This window comes from Halichoerus grypus, chromosome 15 (assembly GCF_964656455.1).
Source record: "Halichoerus grypus chromosome 15, mHalGry1.hap1.1, whole genome shotgun sequence".
Lineage (NCBI taxonomy): Eukaryota > Metazoa > Chordata > Mammalia > Carnivora > Phocidae > Halichoerus > Halichoerus grypus.
In genome coordinates, this window is record NC_135726.1 from 56,540,199 (window position 1) to 56,566,641 (window position 26,443).

A 26,443-nucleotide genomic window follows, 5' to 3' on the forward strand; every position below is an offset into this window, starting at 1 on the left:
CACCTGTTTATACCCACCAACTTTTATCCCACGTTTTACTTAACCTCCTCTTTCCACCTTATCTTTTACTTCAATCAAAAGACCCCATGGGCAGAGTCTCCTGTGTTGGAGACAGAAACTATCCAACAAAAAGTTATGACTGCTGTGAGGAAGCACTTGGGCCTGACCAGTTTGAACTTAACCCCTGAGTCATACCTGTGTAGATGAAGCAAGGAGTAACCCATGGAGTGACCAACAGTTACTTTACCTCATTACAATATGAAAATCTCCATGGAAGGAGCAGCACAAACACCATTTTCATAACATACAAAGTATGTATACAATTGTTGTCTTCATGTGCATGTGTGACCACATGCCCAGCTCTATATAAGATGATGAAGCCCCTCCTGCTGAATTTCCATCTGAACCCTAAGTAAAAGGAAACTGTCCCCACTGGCTCTGTGAGTCTCTGTTTGGAAGTTATTCCTTGTGATCTCCTTATTGGCTAAAAATCAAGTTTCCTTTGTGTCACAAGCCCATCTAATGTAGTTTCTATCTGTGACTCTATTATACTTCAGGATTTTAATACACTCAAACATGTTAAGTGATTCTTGTGTTTTTTTTTTTTTTTGCCTGAAAATACAAAGAAATAAATAGAAGGTAACTCTGTAACCTAAGTGTGGAGTAAAATAAAAACTTAGAAGATAGAGGTCTTAGAACCTCTAGTCCTAGAAATCATTATCTCTGCTACAATGAAGGTGACAGTCTTCATTGTCCAGTGGAAACTGTTGTGAAGGGTCAAGAAAGTATTCTTGAGACATTTTTGGTGCAAAAAGCTGTTTTTATTAAAGCGCAGGGACAGGACCCCTGGGCAGAAAGACCTACACTGTCCTTGCGAGAAGCCATTGATAATATAGTTTTAAGTTGGGGGGTAGAAATAAAGGAAGTTTCTGCAGGGATTTTCATATGTTAAAGAGGACTTACAGGATCCTGGAGGTCTGGCTATTGTCAAGCTGGTTCCTTTTTGCTTCTAGCAAAGCATTAAGGCAGTCATGAATTCCTGATGGAATGTCATATTCTGCCTGTCTCAAATATATATCAAGGGTCTGGAAGTTGAATTTCAGTTTATCTACATTTCTTTTACCTTTCTTCTCAACAGAAACTAGAAGCAAGAGAAATTCAGAAGGAAGAAGTTTCCACTTTAAATGTGATAGTTTCTGCGTATCGCTCAGTAAATCCATCTAAGATCCTTAAGAATGATAATGGGGGAGAATACAAACTTCATAGGGGAGAAAACTGTCAGAGAGCATCAACCCAAGTAAAAGAAGGTAACATGAGCTGTAAGGAAACAAACTGATATCAGTGCCTTAGGCACACTGAAGGACCTATTATTAATGGTGTGTTCTTGAGCCCTGGGAACAGTAAATCAGAATATAAATTGTATTATGAGAATACAGCGGATTTATACAAAGTTCAATCACACAAGGTTTCCATGTCCTGTAATAGCTAGTACATTTAAATAGAGTATCTTTTTCACATTCTAAAGAGCAAGCCTCCCCTTTTTTTTCTAAAACTTTCTGAGTTATTCTGGATCTCATATCCATTGTGTTTATTTATACAATTTCTTACTCCTGGTCTACACAGAGCTCATAAAGCATCCAGATGGAACCTAATAAGAAATGTTTTCCTTGACTGATATCCAAGGCCAGAGCCCATCAGCAATAGGAATCCTGGACTCAACGCCGTCCTCTGTGGGTCTGTCACCAAGGGAATATTTATGATATTTGCAGGACTTTAATTCAAAGGGACAGATGTTGATAGACTATTGAAAGACAGTTTGGAGAGAAGGCTCTGGAATATAGGGGGGAAGTGTTCTAAAGACTTAATCTTGAGTCATTTTTTGAAAATATTTTAAAATTAGGGGAAAACGTGAAGCAGAAACATCATAACTAGAGGAATCAATATCTGCAATTCTTAAATGAATGGAATTTCAGGAGAAAAACATGACGCGCCATCTGACTTGGAACGCAAGGCTTACCTGAGAACTGGCCATTTCTTCTTCTTTCATGTTGTCCTCTAGATTTCTTTCTCAGAAGAGATTCGTAGAGAAATCACAGCTGCATCAGGAGAAAATGCCTTTAAAGCCACCAACAGAGCCTCTGCACCTCTAAACTGCTCGGCCTGACAGCAGGACTTTGAAATGCAGAAAAGGCCCAAATTCCTAGTCCTTTGTGTCAGGAGCCTTTCAGAAACTATGAGCTCCTACTTGGAGACCAATCCCTGACTTTTCGTTCTCTGCTTTCAGGGGGCCTCCCCTCCCACTGACGCCCACAAATTCAGCTACAGCATAGGAACTGTGAGCTGCACGGATCTGACCCTCCCAGACTCATGTAGCAGAGACCCTGTTGCCTCTCCTTGCACCAAAAACTATACTCAACTCTCATAAATTAATGGGCAGCCCTCGTGCTTAATCCTGGCCTCACTTAGAATCACCTGGAGCCCTTAATTAAAACGACACTGTCCTTTCCACCCACACCATAGACAGAATCTGAGGAGGAGGGCACCAGCAATGATCGGTTTTGAAATTCCACACGTGATCCTATTGGGAAGCATTTGGGGGAGGTGACCAGGCAAAGGACAGCAACCAGGGCTGTGATTGTTATCCGGATTTAAATCCATGCCTTTTCCACTGATCAGAGTTTCTGGAGATTTATACATTCTCCCTGTTTCTGCTAAGCAGAGGGAGACACCCTTACAAATGGAGCTTTCCCTCATAAATGCAAATATCTCTTACAAAAGTAAACATACTGGGTTTCAGAGCTTTTCCTTTGTCTGCCCTTTCTTTAAAATAACAGCCTAGTGGCGCCTGGGTGGCTCAGTTGGATGAGAGTCAGACTTGATTTCGGCTCAGGTCATGATCTCAGGGTCATGAGGTCGGGCTCTGCTGAGCAAGGAGCCTGCTTAAGATTCTCTCCCTCTCCTCTCTTCCCGCCTCCCCGCCTCCAGCTCACTCACAATTTCTCCCTCAAAAACCAAAAAGAACAAAAACAAACAAACAAAAAAAACCAACATAGAATAATCCTTATGGCAAAGACACATTATTTTGGGATGGTAAAATGCTCCTCTTAAATAGGCAAATGTTTATTTTCCTAAGGAACTGCCAAACAGTTTCCCAAAGTGAATGTACTTTTTACACTCCCATCAACAATATAAGAGAATTTTAATTCCTCAATATTTTCACAGAAATGTGGTGTTATCCTTTTCCTTTATTTTAGCCATTCTAGAAAATATTGAGTGATTGCTCATTATAAAATATGAAGTGGTCTTAATACAGTTATTCTGGTGACTCAAAGTGAAACCACTTAAAAGCATAATGTTGAACAAAAATCAAAATGGCTGCATTAAAATGTCAGCAAGGCTTGATATTAAACTAAATACCCTTTTTCCTCTCTTCAGCAACCTTCCCCTCCCCCTTTCTCCGTCTTCTCTGCCCCCCCCCCACCCCAGGAATCCAGTACCACTCTGAAAACCTGGTGAATAAGGCTGGAAGCACAAACACAATTACTGTCGAAACCGGCTAGGTCCTGCATTTCCCTACAAAATTCCCAGCCCCTTCCTCTGGGTGGGCTTGCAGTTTTGAAGGCCCCGAACTGCAGCAGCCTCGTCTGCCTAGCAAAGCAATAAAGCTGTTGTTCCTTTTTATCCCCAACTCTGTCTTCACATTATATTTTGGGTCTGAAACACGAAGGTCAGTTTTCAACAACAGAATGAATGTTAGGAGAGGAATCCATTTTTCTTCATCTGTTCTCAATTCTTTGGCCGGTCTAATAATTAAACTGATGTAAGACAGATTCACAAGAGAAAAAAAATAATTTCTTAATTATGGGAACCTCAAAAATATGAGGCTCAACCACAGGAAACTGATGCTTACATGCCACTGTGACTTAAGAAGAGTATAAGGATTTAGAATTTCAAAAGGGGGTAAGCATATTCACAGGAAAAAGGAAAGAGCAAATTTTCTCAAACAATAGTTTGCAACACCAGGCAGGCAACTCTTTATAATATGAAAAGTTAATGTCTGATATTTGTTATATTACTGATAGAGGTCTGCCATCTAATTCATTCTGGGTATATAATCAACCTCACAAAAGAAGGAAATCTTCCATTTGCAGCAACAGAATAAACCTAGGGGACCTTTTTTTAAAGTTACATACAAGCCCTGCCCGTGCCCCTTTGCCCAACTTAGTAGTCTTTAAATTTTAGATGCACCTTTAGCGTGTGTGATTGATAAACCAAACCTCTTTGTATATCTATAGGTCATGTATTGCTTCCTAGAAAGATGTGGATCGGAATCCTCTTGCATAACCTCCCCTGGGGCACCAATGCATCACCCCCAAGAACCACAATAACGTCTCTAGCTGACACCACTGAGTCTGCAGGAACCAAGAAGTGCTAGAGACTACCATTCTCCTCTTTTACCAATTACTGGCCTCAAGTTCCCTTAAAAATCTTTGGATGAGAAATCTGTATGTGGGGTCTGTGCTTGGGTCAGAAATACAAATAAAACTCATTTGTATGAAAAAAAAATCTTTGGGACAGGCTGAAACTTTGGAGTTGGTTTTTGGACAAGACTCTACCTTCTTCCTCTACCTAATTCCAGTTAGTTAACATAAAGTGTTATATTAGTTTCAGCTGTGCAATATAGTGGTTAAACAATTCCATACACTACCCAGTGGTTATCACAAGTGCAGTCCTTAATTCCCATCATGTGTTTAACCCTTCACCCTACCCACTTTCCCTCTAGTAACCATCAGTTTTTTCTCTATCCTTAAGAGTCTGTTTTGTGATTTGTCTCTCTCTCTTTCAGGCTGGCCTCCTGAATAAAGCTCATACTTCTTTCCAGTCAAAACTCGTGTCTTGAGTATTAGCTTTTGGAACAACCTGCAGCCAATCTTGTTTTTTTTTTTTGGTAACAAAATTGTTGTGTGATCATTCAGTGCATCCGGTGGGAAAGAATTCTTGAGATGTTTAAGATGCAGCTTAGTAAGTTTATTCAAATAGCAGGGGGACAGGACCCCTGGGCAGAAAGAGTTGCACTTTGGTTGCATAAAGCTGGTGGTTATATGCTTAGACCTCAGGGGGTGGGGTCATGCAGGAAGTATTAGATCATAAATGTTTCTTCAAATTTCTACTTGTAAAACTACTTTTGCAAAATTTCTCTGTTGCTTATCATTCAGTTCAATATTAATTATAGGTGAGACGTACAGGCAGTCACGAGACCCTTTAAGAATGTAGCAATCAACTACATTTGATTCTTATCAAAACTATGCAGGCTATAGGTCAGCTCTTTGGGCTAAAGGTGAACATTTTACTGTTTCTGTTCCTCATCATTTCACCCCTGACCAATTTTCTGTCCATAAATATTTAAAGTTGTTGAAGGGTGAAGGGCTCATATTCTGTAACTTCTTCAAGGTGACAGGGGTTGTAGAGCTGTCCCTACCCATGCATTGAAATTGGTCCCTATCTGTCCCTACGTGTAGCTATTACAGAAGGCCATTGTTGTAGAGTCCAGAGGGGACACTGCAGTGAATTAGTTTTGAGTAGTCAGTATGATCTGTTGGCTGGGTAAAGGAGTCAGGAACTGCTTGTACACATCTCAACAATAGGAGAGAAAATAGCAAAAGAGAAAACACATCAAAATTATAATGAAAAATCAGAAGAACAATGGAACAGAGAAAGAACAATGGAAAGAGAGAGAGACAAATCACAAAACAGACTCTTAAGGATAGAGAAAAAACCGATGGTTACCAGAGGGAAGGTGGGTTGGGTGAAGGGTTAAACACATGATGGGAATTAAGGACTGCACTTGTGATAACCACTGGGTAATGTATGGAATTGTTTAACCACTATATTGCACAGCTGAAACTAATATAACACTTTATGTTAATTAACTGGAATTAAAATCTTAAGAAGTCAAAAACAAAGAAAAAGTGGTGGCAATCCATTAAAATACTGATATATCCTTACAATAGCAATAGACAGATGTACAGAATATTAGTTGGTATGGCTGAAATGAAGAAACCTTCCCAGATATCAGTAGAGGATAGCTAACTCTTCCCTAACAGGGCATATGATTGTACATCGATACTTCTTAATAATTACTTGAGGCCTGAAAATTATTGAAATTATGACTCCTAGGTCATTATATCAGAACAAGAATGCTTCTTGAATGCTTGTAATCTGTATTTTCAACAAGGATCACACAGTGGATTTGAAATGCATAACATAGTCTTTGTATAATCCTAAAATATTTTAATGATAGAATATATTGGCTTTTAATGTGTTAACACTGATAGGTAATGGATGATGTATTATCTGCCACCAATATTAACCTATCTCACCTTAATTAAGAATGTAGACAACAGATGGTATCTACCACACATTTGATAATGGTGATATAACTAGTAATCCACTTTCTCAGTGGCCTCAGACTTTAAATAATGTGTGGTTATATTTCCAACAGTTTATCTATTGCACTGGTTTCTCTTCCTTGTAACTCCTGGGACATCAACATGGATACATGATAGATTATATAGGGGGACTGTTGACAGTTTAGGTAAACTCCTCCATGGTGGTGCTACTTGGCATCCATTTTCTGTAGTCAGTTGGATTACAGGGGACTTGAACTCACACCAGCCCCTCTCACCAGTGCATTTCCTAAATAACAGCCTGCAGAGTCACATGTTAATATAACTTCTGATAGGACACCTCAGCCACTGCCCTTGTGAACAACCATCTCCACTGGAACCCTAGACATCCCCCTTGTGCACCTTGTAGAGAAGATCCCCACAGAGTTTACCTAAATCTGTTTTAGTTTCAATAGGTCAACCTGGATTTACCCAGGAACTCCAAAACACTCCAGCCACGGATCCGAATAAAGAATTTAGCCCCATGTCAAAACTCCAATTTGTCTTTAAAGATGGATTCTTTTTTTTTTTTTTAAAGATTTTATTTATTTATTTGACAGAGAGACACAGCGAGAGAGGGAACACAAGAAGGGGAGTGGGAGAGAGAGAAGCAGGCTCCCCGCGGAGCAGGGAGCCTGATGCGGGGCTCGATCCCAGGACCCTGGAATCATGACCTGAGCCGAAGGCAGAAGCTTAAAGACTGAGCCACCCAGGCATCCCTAAAGATGGATTCTGTCAAGAACCTGAATGGTCCTGGAAGTAGATTCCCCCCCTGGAGGCTGCAGAGAAAAATCCAATGCCTCATGAAACCTTGATTTTGACCTTACAGGACCCTAAACAGAAACAGCAAATCCACTGAAAGTCAGACACATAAATAGCAGAGTACTCTTTTTTAGCTCCTAAATATGTGGAAATTAGTCACAGTAAAGTTGGAAAACATCTACACATAGGCATAAATTTAACTGTAAAATAGAAATTATTTATTCATTTTTAATTTAAATAAATTAAAGTAAAAGTCCCCATTCATTGCCCCCAGTCAGTAATAGTTTGATTTTCAGATATAACAGCTCATCAGTTTGAGCTGTATCTTCCTTCTTGTGCAATTTCAGAGGGTATGTGAAGTTCCATTTGAAATTGTATAACACACACACAAACTAAAATATTTTGCACTTCCTTTAATGTTTACATAAATATTGTCACATCAAACTTACTGTCAATCAAATTGCTTTCCTTAACCAATGCTATCTAAAGGTGGTGTTTTCATACCAGTAGAAATGGATTTACTGCATTCCTAAAATACCATATCTGGTGGTAATTGTCAATATAGCACCCTTGTTGAAATACTTTTTTAATACATTTACATACTTAAATATATCTGTCTCCTGCTATCACACACATCATGAAATGTGGATCTTTGATTTATATACAAGTGACTTAACTGGTGGTTCCTGGACATGAGATTGTTGCACCATGATGACTGCATTTTTATAATGAGTGAACAATTGCTGAACTACCCTTGGAAATGGATAAAAAAAGAAAGCAGAAAAGTCAGTAATATCCTACCAACTGTGTTTTCACTGTTAAAGAAATTAAACAGGGAAGCCACTGACTCAGGGGGCTCTAATGCCTCGGTAGCCTCGATAGGCAAATCACAACTTAATTCACAGTCACTGCATTGGAAAGGAAGAAAATGAACTTGAGAACAAAGAATTACAGTCAACTAGGCTTTCCAAAAATAAGGCAACTACTTAAGGTATACCCAATCAAGCAGTGTCCTTGCTTTGCTTCCATATCCTCTCAATAAAAACCTTACTAGTAGCTCCTACAGGTGGGACATCACTAATTTTTTTTTAAAATTTTTTTGTTAAAGATAGATTGATTTTTACTTATTTATATTTTTATATATTCATATTTTTATTTATATTTTATTCATTCAGTTAATTAATTAAGAGGGGGAGGGGAAGAGGGCAGAGAGAGGGAATCTCGAGCAGACTACCTACAGAGCTCTGCCAGAAGCCCAATGCCGGTCTTGATCTCACCACCCTGAGATCATGACCTGGGCCAAAACCGAGTCGGAGACCTAACCAACTCAGCCACCCAGGTTCCCCAAGCCTAACAAATTGAGTAGGCAAATCAAATGGTCAAATTAACACTTGAAAATTTCAATGTATATCACGTCACCTTTTAAGATCACAATACCACTTTCATTTTGACCAGTTTCTCAAGTGGCCTAAACTCCTTACCCACATCGCAAGTGGGCAGATGACAGTGCGACAGGTTTCCCCGCCCCACTCTGCTCACTTTTGCACATGCGCACAACACACCAGCGCGACTCTGCTCTCACTTCCCGGGACTTCACCCTTGGCAATGGCTCCCCACAGCGCCTGCGCAGATAGAGTTGCCCAACAAATGCTGCACATGCGCACAGAGGACTTGTGGCACACACAGCCTCTTTGGGCCAACACCTGCAGTCACCTCCTCCTTCCTTCACCAGCCCAGGTCTTCAGAGCACCACACCTAAATCCCATCTCAACCAAGCCCACACACCTCAGTTCACAGTTCAGGCAAGCTGGGACCAGAGTCTATGGACAGACCAGTCCTCCCTCTGCCTAATGTTATCACACCCAGAATATTCGACGGCTTCTCCCTGCCCTAGTGCCAAAATTTCACACATGCGCACACAGAGAATGCAGGTGAACCCCCTCAAGATCCTGTGTACCGCACCTGCCGCAGTGCAGAGGGACCCAGAGCAGGTGGGGATAAGGGACTGGACATCAAGGATCACCATGTGCAAAAGTCATACTGTTCACTTTCAAGTTGGCTGTCTCCCTCCCCCGTATGTACAGACAATAATAGGGTGTGGAATTTCGTCAGTGGCAAACATCTCACAGATTTTTATTTTGTTTCTGTCCTCAACATTTTTGACACTGTGCTAATAGTTATATTCAGTACATGAAAAGATACTACTATGTTGAAAGCTTTTTAGGAAATTTTGACAGTATTTTTGTACAAAACATTTTTTTTGAAAAAATACTTGTTAATTTATTCTATTTTAATTTGCCAATGTCAATAAAAAGTTAAGGAAAAAAAAAAAGGATCGCCCTGTGCAATATGAACGCATAAGGTGCCCATCAATCCCACCTCTCCAGCAGACCTTCTGACATCCTAGTTCCGGATTCATTTTTCGGGGCTAACACTATGAGCATAAACCTCAGCTGCCCCAGAATTCTCATCAGAAATAGTACTTTTGCCTAAATGGGGTTTGCAGAGTCTAACACAGAATTGTCATTTCAGATTCTGTAGAAAACGACCTCAGACCACGAAACTGCCCTCCACGGCTCCACTGTCAGTCCCTGTGCCTCCCTTCTCAGAACAGCTCAGAGAACAGAGTTCCTGGCAGCTCCACCTGGGTGGCCCAAACTGGCATTCACACCTTCCTGAGGCTCAGACTTAGATAAAGCAGAGTAAAGGACTAAAAATTCAGGGAGTCAGTTTCACACGTCTGGTTGAAACAGTGCTTCCAAGGTAACACATGACATCCCACCTTCCATTCCTGAGATGTCCACTCATAGTCCACACATTAAAATTAACCAAATACATAAATGCAAATGATTGATGAATCAAATTTCACTCAGAGCCTCTAATCCACCCTTCCTTTCTATGTCTGCTCTCTGTATTTGTGCTATCATGACATTATTTTTAAGGTTAATGATAACGAAAAAGAAGAGAAACAATCTCTACAATCCCAGGGAGGCACACCCAGAATCCAAATCCTCCTGGGAAAAATGAACATATAGTACCCAGTTCCCAGGGCTTTAGTAAGATTAACATGCATAATGTATGCAAGATTCCCAGCACAGTATCCTGGACACAGTGCATCCTCATATACCTGGAGTATATAGTAGATGCTCAAAAAACATTCTGTTCATGAATGAGCACATACTATTTATCCAAAACAGCCTTGCTCAGACACCACAGCCTTATCTAGTCCCTTCCCAGCTCACAGCGGATGAGCAGAGAGAGTCATCTTTCCGGGAGATGTCAGTCTTCACTGGGAATGGCAGTATTTGTGTTGATATAGGATGATTGGGTATGGGGCGCCTGCCTGGGTGGCTCAGTCATTAAGCGTCTGCCTTCGGCTCAGGTCATGATCCCAGGGTCCTGGAATCAAGCCCCGCATTGGGCTCCCTGCTCTGCGGGGAGCCTGCTTCTCCCTCTCCCACTCCCCCTGCTTGTGTTCCTCCTCTCGCGCTCTCTCTCTCTAATAAATAAATAAAATCTTTAAAAAAAAAAATAAAAAGGATGACTGGGTATAAGGGACTCAGGCTTGATCTTTTGCTTTCTCAGTGCTACTGGAAATGATGTCTGGGGACAGCAACTTCAATGGCTGTTAAAAACACAAATTAATGGGCTTCATGCAGACCTAGGGAGTAGTGATATCTGAGTGTGGGGGCCAGAGAATCTGTTTTTAATGGGAACCTCAAATGGTTTGTATATACATGAAATTTTTTTAAGTTTATTTATCTAAGCAATCTCAATACCCAACAAGGGACCTGAACTCATGACCCCACAATCAAGAGTCACATGCGCTGCAAACTGAGCCAGCCAGGCGCCCATATATATACATGAAATTTTGAAAAGCAATATTTAGAAAATTCGTTCTCCGCTTTGGCGTCACGTCAGGATCCCCCGTGTAGATTTTAGAACTGCAATCTCCAGGGTCCCAACCCCAAAGCTTCTGTCACTTAGTCCTCAATAATGCCTAGCATCAATTAAGTCTTAATGACACGGCCCAACTTATTCCACTGTGAGGCCAATGTAAACACTGAGGCTCCCAGGTACATTTCTGAGGACAGAGCACAGGGTCTCATCAATGGGGAAGCCTCCATGGGGAGAGCTGCTCTACGGAAGTTTGGATAGAGGAGGGTCAGTCTACCCCACATTCCTTATGTTGTACCAGAATTTGTGTGTGTCTACAGGAGACAAATGCACCAAAACAGAGAGAGAGAGAGAGAGAGGAGTAAAAGACATTGGGGCCTCCACTTGGAAACTCCTAAGTGTACAGATTTTCACATGCCTCCACAATCAATGGAATAGCAATCAGATCACATATTCCCTCACTGGCCATGGGGAGGGTTTTGGATTTCACTGTGAATGCCATGGAAGACACTAGAACAGAAGGTAAGTCCTTAGAGGATATTGGAGCACGTGAAGAATGAGACAGGAGCTGTCCCTCTGTGACCACCAGAGAAATAAACCTTGGCTTCCAGGATCATTCCATTCAAGCAGAGCTTCCCAAAACACATTTTATTTTTCTAAAAGGTTTATTTATTTATTTGAGAGAGAGAGAGAGAGAGAGACAGAGCATGTGCGAGTGGGAGGAGAGGCAGAGGGAGAAAGAGAATCCTCTAGCAGTGGGGCTGGATCCTAGGACCCTGAGATCATGACCTGAGCCGAAATGAAGAGTTCGACACCCAACCAAGCCACCCAGTGCCCCCTGGACCACATTTTAAGGCTATGTTTTCTCCTTTGGCCCCCACCTGTGTCACCTGCTTCATTCATTCCCACCTACCTGGGTGTGTGGCTCCTGTCTCCTTTCCCTTCATGTGCCCGCAACCTTTCCTTTTGTAAAGAAAAAGAACAAATACAGCCTAGAGATAGCAAGACCTACTTATAAGAAAAGGAAGCATGACTCTTGCTGGAGAATCTGCAATTTGAAATCCAGCACTATGCTCGGTAGAGAAGAGAGCACATTACAGAAGGATGCAGAAAATTATTTCTCCAAACGCTCTTACTGATGGCCACTTTAGAACACTTAGGAAGCATTTTCAATGTTCAGCTCCTTAACTCCACTTCCAAGTACTACTGAATCAAAAATAAGGAATAGATGTCTAATTTTAAGATTCTATGCCAGTTAGTGTCTAGAATTATCACTAATCTAGAGTGAAGATTACGGATAACCTCAGCAGATGGGAACATTAAAGTCAAGATAAAACATCATGAATACTTCCTTCCTTACACCAACAAAGCCTGATTATTTCCTTGAAATGATGTCATTTGTCATTTGTGATGAGTTACAATATAGAATTTTAAGAACTTGAACATATAGTATTATACTATACTTCTTTCCTCTTCCTGAAAATAGAAAAGTAATAAAGGAGATAATTTCTGTAATGCTATGCAGGATGAAATGGAAAATTATGAAACCAAGGAATAATTTAGAACCTTCACTTGCAAAGACTTGGATCTCCAGTAAACAAAAGTGAGAGCCTTCATTTTTCTTTTAAGATTTTTATTTATTTATTTGACAGAGAAAGAGACAGCGAGAGAGAGAACACAAGCTGGGGCAGTGGGAGAGAGAGAAGCAGGCTTCCCGCTGAGCAGGGAGCCCGACGCGGGGCTCGATCCCAGGACTCTGGGATCATGACCTGAGCCGAAGGCAGACACTTAACAACTGAGCCACCCAGGCGCCCTGAGAGCCTTCATTTTCTAAGGGAATCTGGCAGAGAGACCCTGAACCAAGTGAACAAAATTAATATCAGCTGTAATGAGACAAACTGATTTCAGTGGCCTGAAGCACAAAGGACTCATCACTGCGATAGTGCTTACAAAAATAAAAAAAGCAAATCTTTATATGATTCCAATCATGAAAATATAGCATTTTTCTGAAATTTCAAGCCACAGATTGCTCCCATGTCCTGTAATCTTTAATATATTTTAAATAGTAAGTCTTTTCGTTGAAGTAATCTAGACAGCAAGGCTCTCTTTTTCAGAACTTTGACTTATTCTGGGCCTGATAACTGGTTTATTTGTTCATCTAGTTTCCATAGACTCAGGCCTCACCCAGACAGAACCACAATATTATATATTCTCCTCCTTTACTGGGATCCCAAAATCTAACCCATCTCCAGTGAGAATCTTGGGTATCAACACATCCCCATATTGATCTGTCACAGAGGGAATATTTTCAATAGTTGCAGGTCATGAATTCATGATAGAAATTCGTCATGCTGCATAGAAAACCCGGTTGGAGAGAATGGAGAGACAGCCCGGGGATAATAGAGGAATATCCTAAAGGGCTGACTTGACTATCATTAAAAGAATAGTAGTCCAAAACATATTTACTAGGCAGGACCACCAAAAGTAGAGAAGTGAATGTTTGCAAGTTCTAATACACGGCCTTTCAGTAAGAAATGAAGACACTGCCCTAAGCTAAGTCAAGACAAGAGTTACCCCAGAAGCAGCCCTTTCTGCCTCTCCCTTCTGTTCTAGGTTTCTTTCTCGATCGATATTAGGTAGAGAAATCACACGTGTATGCCTTTAAAGGCCTCAATACGGCCTCTTCACCTGCTATCATCAGCTCAGAGGCAGAAGGATCTTGAAATGCACAAAAGGCCGCCCTCTCCTTTGTCACAGGAAAGATTCAGAAAAAAGGAGCTCCTATGTGGACATTTGCGTGTGAGTTCATCCTTCCTGGTTTCAGATGTCCTCCCCTCCCACAGAAAACCAAATCCTGCCACAGCACGGGGAACGTGGGCTGCACGGACCTGCCCCTTCCAACTGCAGACCAAACAGTCTGTTAGCTTCTCTTTACCAGAAAGCCAGACTCCGCTCTCACAAGTGTGTCTGCGAATCCTTGGGCTTCACCCTGGTCTACACGAGAAGCACCTGAAGCACATAGTTAAAGCAGCACTGATGTTCTCACCCTGACCAATAGACAGACTCTGGCAGAGGGCCCAGGTGATGGTGGTTCTTAAAACTCACCCTGGGATCTTTACTGTAAACCCAGGCTGATAAGCAATGATGTGCTTTCAAGTTTTAATGTGCATAGAAATCATTTGGTGATTCAGGTTCCATAGAAGAAATGGTGATTCTGCAGGTTTGGAATGGGGTCCAAGAATTGGCATCTTTCCCAAGTAATTGTTAGCGCTGATGCTGCTCCTGGAGACCCTCGTTTAGTGGCTACACTAGAGAATGCGGGCACAGCGCACCTGAGCCCCCCACACCCACCATCTTACGTCAACACAAACAACTCCTGGTGAGTTCCCAGGAAAGAATTTACTATTCACTTTTCACTGTTGTGAGTTTATTGTTGGTCCCAGGAAAGACCTCCATCACCGCCCTGAAGGACCACATGCTTTCATAGCACTTTACAGTTTATAGAAAGGCAGCTCGTGAATGCACTGTCTGAGCAAGTCTCTATTTGGAAAACAACGTGTATATATTGATTACTGAAATGTTGATTGAGCACTGGTTTTCTGTTCACAAGGAAGTTATGGTGCACCGTGTTGGCGACTTCCGACATATGATGTGATTTCATCCCCATAATACCCTGTGAGCTGGGCACTAGGTGTCCTATAATAACCATGAAGATGCACAAACTGGGCCCCACTTATGTGCTTCATCTTTTTCCCTATCGATTAAAAAAATAAAAGTTTGTATATTACAGGAGCGAAATATGGATGAATGGAAAAATAGAGAAAGGAAGGGTAGATTAGTAGTTCCAAGAGTTTTCTTTGTTGGGTTTACATGTTTTTAACAGGATAGAAAAATGTTTGAGTTTATAAGCAAATGCCAGTTTTCCTCTACTTTGTATACTCTCATTAGCAATATAGGATCATTTTAATTCCTCCACATTGGTGTTACCAAGTTTGTTTTTCCCTCAAATCTAATTATTCTAGCAAATAGGAGGAGTCATTTTCCTGTATGTTTCCTAGAAAACATCCCCCTGTTTTCTAGGAGTGGTTAAAGAAAATGTGCTATATATATTATTTAACATGATTTATGATATAAAATATGTATTATAGAATATATATATATATTTTAAGATTTTATTTATTTGACAGAGAGAGAAACAGTGAGAGCAGGAACACAAGCAGGGGGAGCGGGAGAGGGAGAAGCAGGCTTCCCGCCGAGCAGGGAGCCCGATGTGGGGCTCGATCCCAGGACCCTGGGACTAAGACCTGAGCCCAAGGCAGATGCTTAATGACTGAGCCACCCAGGTGCCTCTGTTATAGAATATATTATGTATCATAAATAATTTATTAAATATACTATAGTATCTATCTATACAAAATTCAGCCTTAAAAAAGGAAGAAAAACATCTTTCCATTTGGACAATGTGGGTGAGCATGGAGGATTTTATGCTAAGTGGAATAAGCCACACAAAATGGCAAATACTGTATTATCTCAATTATATCTTAAATCTAATAATCTAATAATCTAATCTAAATCTAATAATGTTGAACTCCTAAAAGCAGAGTAGATGCTAGGACATGGCTGAGGGCAAAGTGGGAGATGTTGGTCAAATGGTACAAAATTTCAGTTATGCAGAATGAATAAATCCTGGAGATCTAAAGTACAGCATGGTGACTACACATAATTCCATGTCTATTATACTTGACATTTGCTAAGAGAGTATATCTTCAATGTTCTCAACAAAAATTAATTTAAAAATCAGAAATAAAAAATCCTAACACTATGAGATTAATTAGCTAGATTGTTTTAATCATGTCATAATGTATACATAGATTTATGTTTTGTTACTTGAGCAACTACTGAATCTGCAGGAATGGAAAACAGGATCCTGGGTAAAAGGTTGGTGAAGCACACGATTTAATGATAAAAAGAGAAAAGAAGGCACTAAAATATACAGTCGTTTCCTTCCATGTATCAGCCTCTAGGTTTTGGGAATTGTGAGCACCAGCCCTGGAGAGATGAAAGGAACAGCCACTCCACTCAGAATCTGATCTCCTCTAATCTGTCCTGGGAAGGGAGGAGCTCCAGAGCCAGGCCAGACCTGCACACAGCTTCAGAAGGGGGTGGATCTGGTTTGGGCTTGGGAGGGAGCTGGCTGTAGGCTCTGATCTCCCTGCTTCTGGGGTATGTCTAGGCCTGTCATTCCTAAGCCTTCCCAGAGAAATTCAACACCCAGAGTTCATACTGTTTTAATCTATTTAGTCTCATTCCTATTTCAGAAAATAAAATAAAAAGCAACTTAACATAAACACTTAGCGTTTTCAGGGGCAATTATATTAGAAAGCTTTTATTCTTACAAGAATGCAAAATAAATGTTACTGCTACTAAAAATTCTTTGGCCCATGGATGACCCATCAAAGGTGACACCAGAACTCACACCACAACAGAGAGAGGGAACTGGCCCAGCTGAAGCAAAGTCCCCTCTATACCACCTCTTCCTCACACTGACTCCACAATCCTGAATTCAACAATTTGCTCTAACCTAAAAGTTCCTGGATGGTAGGCATCATGACTCTTCATCTGTTTTTCTAATGACTGAATGCCATGGAAATAATCAGGTTCTATCTGTTTGCATCTCTACACTTGCTCAGTCAGTGTTCTTTACCACAGTATGAGGAACCTGGAGTACCTCCCACCAGGGTACCACAAAGGAGATCCCTTCTATGGAGGGAGGAGAGGACCCTGAATGACTCTTTCTTCTTTCTCCGAGATGGAAGCAGATTCAGATTGTGATGCCAGTCTAACCCCAGGCTACACAGGACATTCCTAAATATTCCAAAGAGTTCCTGGTTCTGAAAAGAGTGTCCCCAGTGAGACTGAACTGTTGATACCCCCATAGGGATTCAGGGAGCAGAAACCCTAGGCCATCAGCTAGGGCATAAACCTGTCCTGGTGGAGCAGCATCCTCTGATGCAAGTGTGATGTATCCTGTCCCTGGGCAGGGCTCTCTGCAGTAAGAAGCCTCTACTTCAGTTAACATGGGTTACATGTAGCTGTAGTTGTGGTCATGATTCTAGATATTTTGTGGGTCTTAACCTTGCACTGTTAACGGATCTTCTCCCTTCCTGAGGTTCTACTAAGGCAGGACCTAGTGTGGTAGGTTTTAATGCCTATGCTTGTTGCCACATAGAGATTCCACACTGATCATTAGGAGTGCCAGTTTTTTGAAGGACCATCAAACTTGTTAACCACCTTTGTGGAACTGCCTTCACAAGACCACACCCAGGAAAATGTTAGGCAAATATAACATCTCATATTGAAAGATACCCATTCAGAGATATTTTGGGTATCTCTGCATTCTTTCAGGAGACCCTGTGACATTACTGACTGGACTCTGATCTTACCTCCTGGGACCATTAGTACATCATAATTGTATAATTAATTAAAATAATAATTTTAAAGGATTCATTGTATAGCTACAGTTATCTATTACTAGAATAGATTTTCTATATTATTCTCAATTTTACCTACAATGTCACTAGCTTGTAAGTGTACATAACACTCTGTGAGGCATGAATATATAAATGACTGACATGGAGGAAAACAGAATACATTTTTCTCCTGAGATGAGGAAGTTTTCTAATTCATCCAGGGTACAGAGGAAGACCTGGATATAGAGCGGTCATCACTAAGGAGAATAAAGGGGCAGAGAATCTACACATTCAATGCAATCCCTATCAAAATAACACCAGTATTTTCCACAGAGCTAGAGTAAACAATTCTAAAATTTATATGAAACCAGAAAAGACCCCAAATAGCCCAAGTAATGTTGAAAAAGAAAACCAAAGCTGGAGGCATCACAGTTCCAGACTTCAAGCTATATTACAAAGCTGTAGTCATCAAGACAGTATGGTACTGGCACAAAAATAGACACAGGGGCTCCTGGGTGGCTCAGTGGGTTAAGCATCTGCCTTCGGCTCAGGTCATGATCCCGGGGTCCTGGGATCAAGCCCTGCGTTGGGCTCCTTGCTCAGCAGGGGGGCTGCTTATCCCTCTCCCTCTGCCTGCCACTCCCCCTGTTTGTGCTCTCTCTCTCTGTCAAGTAAATAAACAAAATCTTTAAAAATAAAATAGACACAGAGATCAATGGAAAAGAAAAGACAACCCAGAAATGGACCCTCAACAATATGGTCAATGAATCTTCAACAAAGCAGGAAAGAATATCCAATGGAAAAAAGACAATCTCTTCAACAAATGGTGTTGGGAAAACTGGAAAGCAACATGCAGAAGGATGAAACTGAACGACTCTGTCACACCATATACACAAATAAATTCAAAATGGATAAAACACCTAAATGTGAGATAGGAATCCATCAAAATCCTAGAGGAGAACATAGGCAACAACCTCTTTGATTTCAGCCACAGCAACTTCTTACTTACTAGATATGTCTCCAGAGATGAGAGAAACAAAAGTAAAAATGAACTATTGGGACTTCATCAAGATAAAAACCTTCTGCACAGCAAAGGAAAGAATCAATAAAACTAATAGGGAACTTACAGAATGGGAGAAGATATTTGCAAATGACATATCAGATAAAGGGCTAGCATCCAAAATCTATGAAGAACTTATCAAACTGATTAATCGAAAAACAAAAAATCCAGTCAAGCAAAGGGCAGAAGACAAGAGCAGACATTTCTCCAAAGAAGACATACAAATGGCTAACAGACACATGAAAAAAATGCTCAACATTACTCACATCACGGAAATACAAATCAAAACCACAATGAGATACCACCTCACACTTGTCAGAATGGATAAAATTGACAACTCCAGAAACAACAGGTGTTGGGGAGGATGCAGAGAAAGGGGAATCCTCCTACACTGTTGGTGGGAATGCAAACTGTTGCAGCCACTCTGGAAAACTATGGAGTTTCCTTAAAAAGTTAAAAATAGAATACCCTATGATCCAGCAATTACACTACAGGGTATTTATCTAAAGGATATGAAAATAGTGATTTGACGGGGCATACGTACCCCAATGTTTATAGGAGCAACGTCCACAATAGCCAAACTATGGAGAGAGCCCAGATGTCCCTCTATGGATGTTGGTTAAAGATGTGGTATATAGGGGCGCCTGGGTGGCTCAGTCGTTAAGCGTCTGCCTTCGGCTCAGGTCATGATCCCAGGGTCCTGGGATCGAGCCCCGCATCGGGCTCCCTGCTCGGCGGGAAGCCTGCTTCTCCCTCTCCCATTCCCCCTGCCTGTGTTCTCTCTCTCGCTGTGTCTCTCTCTATCAAATAAATAAATAAAATCTTTAAAAAAAAAAAAAAAAAAAAAAAAGATGTGGTATATATATACAATTGAATGTTACTGAGCCATTAAAAAGAATGAAATCTTGCTATTTGCAACGATGTGGATAGAGTGTATTACCCTAAGTGAAATCAGCCAGTCAGAGAAAGAAAAACACCATGAGTTCACTCATATGTGAAATTTAAGAAACAAAACAGATGAACATAGAGGAAGGGAAGCAAAAATGAAGTAAGATAAAAACAGAGGGAGGCAACCATAAGAAACTTTTTTTTTTTTTTTAAGATTTTATTTTTATTTAACAGAGAGAGACACAGCAAGAGAGGGAACACAAGCAGGGGAAGTGGGAGAGAGAGAAGCAGGCTCCCCGCTGAGCAGGGAGCCTGATGTGGGGCTCGATCCCAGGACCCTGGGATCATGACCTGAGCCGAAGGCAGACGCTTAATGACTGAGCCACCCAGGCGCCCAAGAGACTGTTAACTACAGGGAACAAACCAAAGGCTGCTGGAGGTGAGGTGGGTGGGGGATGGGGTAATTGGGTTATAGGCACTTGATGTAGTGGGGGCTAGATGTTATAAGCAACTGGCCAACCACTAAACTCTACCCCTGAATCTATTAACATGCTATCTGTTAACTAACTTGAATTTAAATAAAATCTTTAAAAAAACAGTCATTCTAAGAAAAATGAGTAAAGGGGATGGCAATCTGGAAACATGTTGATTAAGAACAAGTTGTTCACTTCCCTCCACATAGTCTAGTGAAAAAGAGAAAAATTACAATGATGGAAAAAGGAAGGATATAAAAAATTACAACAGTGTTTTTTAGGACAAAATTGCCTGGGGTAGATATTTTCTCAGGAGAGGTTCTTGGTGTGGTATTGGTCTGATGCAAGTGTTAGCCCCCCGAATGTGCATGCACAGAAGAAAATCAGAATGAGTCCCAAACAGACAACATAGGAGGTATATCTGAATGCTGCATAAAGTAAATCTATGTGTTCCTCACAAGGTATAGCAGAATAGGATCCAAAGCCTATAATGTTTGTGCATATTTGTTGTACTTCTTATCCCATACATACATAGGAACTGTGGTATTGACCAGCTCAGGGAGGATCCAGCACAAGATACTGGAGGGGCCAATTCAATATGGGGCTGTTCCTTAATGCTTTGCCCACCTGGAGTTTCTGGGACTGATGGTGATGGCTTGGAAGACACTCAAGGGGCCAGAGTTATCAATGGACAGACACATCTCTGGACTCTCTGTGCAACTAGAAAATGAGTCTGTGAACAAAATCATGGAGAAAATGTTTCAAATCAAAAGCTGCCAATGTGGGGCGCCTGGGTGGCTCAGTTGGTTAAGCGACTGCCTTCGGCTCAGGTCATGATCCTGGAGTCCCTGGATCGAGTCCCGCATCAGGCTCCCTGCTCAGCAGGGAGTCTGCTTCTCCCTCTGACCCTCCCCCCTCTCATGTGCTCTCTCTCATTCTCTCTCTAAAATAAATAAATAAAATCTTTAAAAAAAAAAAAGCTGCCAATGTGTCTGAGATTCCTCTTGAAGAATGACCAACACTTGGCTACATTCAGATGACTGAGAAAAACCTCTCAAACTCGCCCTGGTTCCCATCTAGTATGGGAAATGATGACATAAGAGGTAGAACTCCTCCAGTTTTCCAGGGAAAACCTAGACCAGGAAGATCATTCCCAATGTCAAATACTCAAATGCTAATTTCCAGGGTTCAATATTTACATTCACATGCAGAACAATCAGCAGGGAAACATGAGTTGTGGTCCATGTTTTTCATGAAAAACGAAATCTACAAGGTTGACCAAAGTCTAAAGTCATTCTATAGTGTTTACAAGATATGGCCCGCTGTTACTAATGTTTTATTCTAATGATTTTAATGTTCATGATTTTATGCTTTTGCACTATTATTCCTTTTTTACTGTGTCAGATAATAGAATACATATATAATCTGACTGCCCCTGATTTTGGCACAAAGCTCCTAACATTCTTGTAAATTCCCAAGTGATAAGAGCACTAGGAGTATCCATGTTCTAGTATTTGTCCTTGAACTCTCCCTGACTCAGGGCTGCTAAAACTCTTCTAATTCCTAAATGATAACAGCACTAGGAGTATCTCTTATTCTAGGGAAGTGGCTCTGGGTGGGATCCTGGATGCGAGCTGGCCACCAGAAAGACCAAGCCATGATCAGCAGCTTGGAACACTCAGTTTCATCTCCCCAACCCCTTACTTCGGAGAAGGGCTGCAAATGGAGTTATGACTGCTCATGTGTACATGAAGAAGGCTCCATAAAATCCCAATAGTATGGATTTGGGAGAGATTGCAGGCTGGTGAACACATCCACACAGGGAAGGTTACACACCTAACTTCATAGAGACAAAAGCTCATGATTGTGGGACCCTCCCAGACTCACATTATGTATCTCTTTATCTGGCTATTCATCTGTATCCTTTATCGTATCCTTTAATAAGCTGGTAAACATAAGTGTTTCCCTGAGGTTTGTGAGATACTCTAGCAATTTAATTGAACCCAAGAAGGAGATTATCGGGAAGTTCCAATGTATACCTGGTCATTCATGTGTACAGGTAACAGTGTGAGCTTGTGAATAGGGTGTGAAAGTATTTTGGGGGTGGGGGCAGTTTGTGAGACTGAGCTCTTATCTGTGGGACCTGAGAATATCTCTGGGTAAATAGTGTCCACATTGAATTAAATTGCAAAACATCCAGTTGGTGTTGGAGACTTGCTTGTTGCTGTGGGAAAAGTACCCCCAACCCATATTTGTGACCAGAAGTGTCAGAAGTAAAATGCTCTGTGTATGTAGTAAGAGGGACACAGAAGACATATACATAAAGGAAAGAACTGTGTTTAACCCTTCATAGAAAAGAAACAAGTTTTTTTTTTCTTTACAACTGACCAAAATAGTTTAGTTAAAAAAGGTTTAGTGATCGGGGCGCCTGGGTGGCTCAGTCGTTAAGCGTCTGCCTTCGGCTCAGGTCATGATCCCAGGGTCCTGGGATCGAGTCCTGCATCGGGCTCCCTGCTCAGCGGGAAGCCTGCTTCTCCCTCTCCCACTCCCCCTGCTTGTGTTCCTGTTCTCGCTGTCTCTCTCTGTCAAATAAATAAAATCTTTAAAAAAAAAAAAGAAAAAAGTTTAGTGATCATCTAAATATCAGTTGAGTCAGCACTTGAACCTGGACACCTACAGCAACAAGAGGCATTCAAATGCCCTTCCAGAAGACCTGTTCTTGGATTCTCTCCCATTAGACAATCAATCCTTCATCCAGAAGACTTCACACAGAACAGCTTCCATGGTCTGAGACATGAGAGTGTAAGTTCCAGCCCTGCACACACACATATAGCCTGAATATGTATTTAATTGACCACTGAAAAACAGATACGGCAGGTCCGGCTTCCAGAATTAAAACACAGAAGCCTCGCCTACACATGACCCACTTTCACATCTGCAGAACCAAGACCAGAGTCCACTTAAAACAATTCATGCTCATCTCTATATCTGACTGCGTTCTTCATGGGCAAATATCTTCATTGAAGATGACAACCATAAGGAGGTCCCCAGAGTGTCATTCTCAAAGCAGGTTCCCAAAACAGGCCCCACTGGCATCACTTGAGCACTTGCAAGAATGGAAAATTGGGGGTGTTACAGCCCAGCCCAGAACTACTGAAATGATAACATGGGAGGAGGCCTAGAAATCTGAGATTTTTACAAGTGTTTCAGGTGGTTCTGATGCAAGATATGACAGCCTCTGCAATAACTAAGTCACAGGTCATCCCTGAATTAGGCACAGATAAGTCCTCTTACAAATCTTCTATATTTGTGGTGATGTTAATGGTGTGACACACACACAAATACACACAAAACACATTTTTCTTATCCATAAATAAATCTGACTCTAACATAGTCTGTTATGGCTTCCTGGTCTTCCAGGTCTTACTTCCCTCAATGCCCTCCTCCAGCTTCCTGGGATCACCCATAAATACAGTTCTCATCACATTCTTTCATCAAAATAATCCAACTTAGAATGAATTGGAATTTATTCCAATATTTCATCAAATAAGATAGGAAACATATAGAGCCAAATGGTAATAAATGTTATAATTTATAATGGACTTGAATATACAATTCTCACTATGAATCGGCATTTGATGATTTTTACTGTAAGAGCATAAATAATGGGATGCCTGGGTGGCTCAGTATGTTAAGCGTTTGACTCTTGATTTCAGCTCAGATCATTGATCTCAGGGTTGTGAGATCCAGCCCTGTGTTGGGCTCTGCGCTGGGCGTGCACCCTGCTTAAGATTCTCTCTGCGTCTCCCCCTACCCAGGCGCAAGCTCTCTCTCTCTCCCCCTCTTAAAAAAGAAAACAAAAAGAAGAAAAGCTTAAAAATGATATATGTAAATTATAGAGTACACAACATAAAAGATAGGATTTGAGTTATTGGTGACATAAAGACGGTAAGGGGGGGCAGAAAAAGTAGTAGAATTTTGTATGTTACTGACAATATCAAGTTAAAATGGTTTGTTACAGCTTTGAGAGGTTTTAAGTAATCTCCAAGGTAACAGGAAAAAAAAACTATAAAAGATATAAAAAGGAAATGAAAATGTTATCAAAGCTGTCATTACAAATGTCAAACAAACATAATGCAACACAGTAAGAGAGGGAAAGAGGGATAAAATATCCACAAGAAGTATAGAAAACCAAAAACACAACAGCAATAGTCCTTCCCTTTCAGTAATTATGTTCTCGGTAAGTACATGAAACTCCCTCCATTAAAAGGCATAAAATAAGGGCACCTGGGTGGTGCAGGCGGTTAAGCATATCCAGTTCTTGGTTTCAGCTCGGTGTGATCTCAGGGTTATGGGATAGAGTCCGAGTCAGCTCCACACACAGTGTGGAGTCTGCTTGGGACCCTCTTCCCTCCCCCTCGGCCCCTCCTCCCCTTCCCTGGAATAAATAAATAAATCTTAAAAAAAAAAAAAAGTGCCATAAAGTTGCTGAGGGAGTAAAACACGACATCCGACAACCTCCCATCTACAAGAGTCACATTAAATCTAAGGACACACATAAGATACAAGTCAAAGTATGTAAAAGCACATTTCATGCAAATGGAAAGCAAAAGAGGTCACGGGTAGCCGTATTACTATCAGACAAATACACATTAAGTTCATAGAGTGTCAGTACAGAGAAACGACCATATATGTAAAGAAATGAAATTACCTGGATAACAACAATTATAATAATGTGTGCACATAACATCAGAGATCCCATGTATGTGAAGCATCCAAGACAGAACTGAAGCAAGAAATCAACAGCGTCATGATGGCAGCCGAAGTTAATACGTCAATTTAACTGGATAGAAAGACCACACTCAAGCCCAGGAGGGAGAGCACTTGAGTAACATAAAAGACCAATTACATATGATGGCATATACACAGACCACTCCATCAAGCAAGAGCAAAATATACAATCTTCTCAATCACACACGGAACATTCTCTAGTATAGACAACCTGTCTGCCTACAAAACAAGTCTTAACAAATTTAAGAAGATTAATATCATACCAGTATCTTTTCTGACCACCGTGGAATGAAACTAAGAATGAATAGCAGACGGGAAATTGGAAATGTCACAAATATTTGGAAATTGAACAACATGCTCTTGAAAAATCAATGGGTTAAAATGAAATTTAAAAAATAACCAGTAAATACCATGAGACTGATGAAATGAAACACAATATATTCAAACACATGGAAATCAGATAAAATAATTATAAGGAAACACTCAGTGGAGTTTAAAGGCAACCTGAGAAATGGAAGGTAATTTGTCACAGAGTCTCTAGAGCATAAGGATTTAATATCAAGAATATAGAAAGAACTTTTGCAACAACAACCAAACAGCAACTAGCATTATTAAGAACTGGACAAAGTTTTCAATGGGGACAATTGAAGGAAGATATACAAATGGACAAGGATATGAAAGATGCTCAAAATCACTATTCATTAGAGAAATACAAATCAAACAGTGAGTCATCACCTCACACCTGTTCAGATCCCACTATTAAAAAAACAAAAAACCTACTTGTGTTGGAAAGGATGAGGAGAGATTGAAACCCTTATGCACTGTTAGAGGAAATGCAAATGGTGCAATCATTATGGAAAACGGAATAGAGATTCCTCGAAACTTTTAATTCATATTATCATATGACTCAGCCATCCCACTTGACAGTATACAACCAAAAGAATTCAAAGTAGGATCTGCAAGAGATATTTGCATAAGCAGATTCAAAGCAGGATTATTCAGAAAAGCCAATAATAAATGAAAGCAGCAGAAATGTTCGAGAATGCATAAAGAAAATGTAGATATACATGCACTAGAATAATATTCAGCTTTGAAAAAGGAGACACATCTTGTCACTTTATACGACATGGTTAAACGTGATGTTAAGTGAAATAAATGAGTCACAGGAACAGATACACTATGATTTCACTTAAGTGACTGACCTAGTGTCATGAACAGCGTGAAGGAAGGAAAGAAGGGAGGGAGGGAGGGAGGAAGGAAGGAAAGGAAAGAGAAAGAGAGAAAAAGAGAATGAGTGCCCGAGTCTTAGAATAGAGACAAATGTGGAAGTGACTGCTTAACAGGTATTATGTTTCAACTCAGCAAGATGAGAAAATCCCAGAAATTGTTTTTCCAATAATGTAAATACACATAACACTTTAGTTATTACCAGAGACAAATTTTATCTGAGTGACCCATTTGTATGACAGGGCAAACATCGAATTACCAAACATCTGCTGTTCGTCTTATTGCTCCGTGAAGTGCATTTCTCCACTTCAAAGTGCCAGACCCTCCTCCATTTAAGGATGACATATATATACCTCCTTTTACCCAACTGTCTTTGAGATTTCCATGTCTGGGAAGGTTCCTTCTACTTAATGAAATTTAATTTGATCT

At 40.7% G+C, this 26,443-nt stretch overlaps 2 protein-coding genes across 2 annotated transcripts in view; both read right to left on the bottom strand.

Annotated features, from left to right (window-relative positions):
* LOC118537090 (uncharacterized) overlaps nucleotides 1-26,443 on the bottom strand; it is a 93,182-nt gene that overhangs the window by 32,104 nt on the left and 34,635 nt on the right. Inside the window, exon 2 of the mRNA XM_078063413.1 lies at nucleotides 2,018-2,096. Within this exon, the coding sequence (XP_077919539.1) occupies nucleotides 2,018-2,047 (30 nt within the window). The 5' untranslated portion in view covers nucleotides 2,048-2,096. The remainder of the gene's footprint in view (nucleotides 1-2,017; nucleotides 2,097-26,443) is intronic.
* The window catches only part of LOC118530339 (KRAB domain-containing protein 5-like), a 160,104-nt gene that overhangs the window by 172 nt on the left and 133,489 nt on the right, over nucleotides 1-26,443 (bottom strand). Inside the window, exon 7 of the mRNA XM_078063423.1 lies at nucleotides 2,018-2,096. Within this exon, the coding sequence (XP_077919549.1) occupies nucleotides 2,056-2,096 (41 nt within the window). The 3' untranslated portion in view covers nucleotides 2,018-2,055. The remainder of the gene's footprint in view (nucleotides 1-2,017; nucleotides 2,097-26,443) is intronic.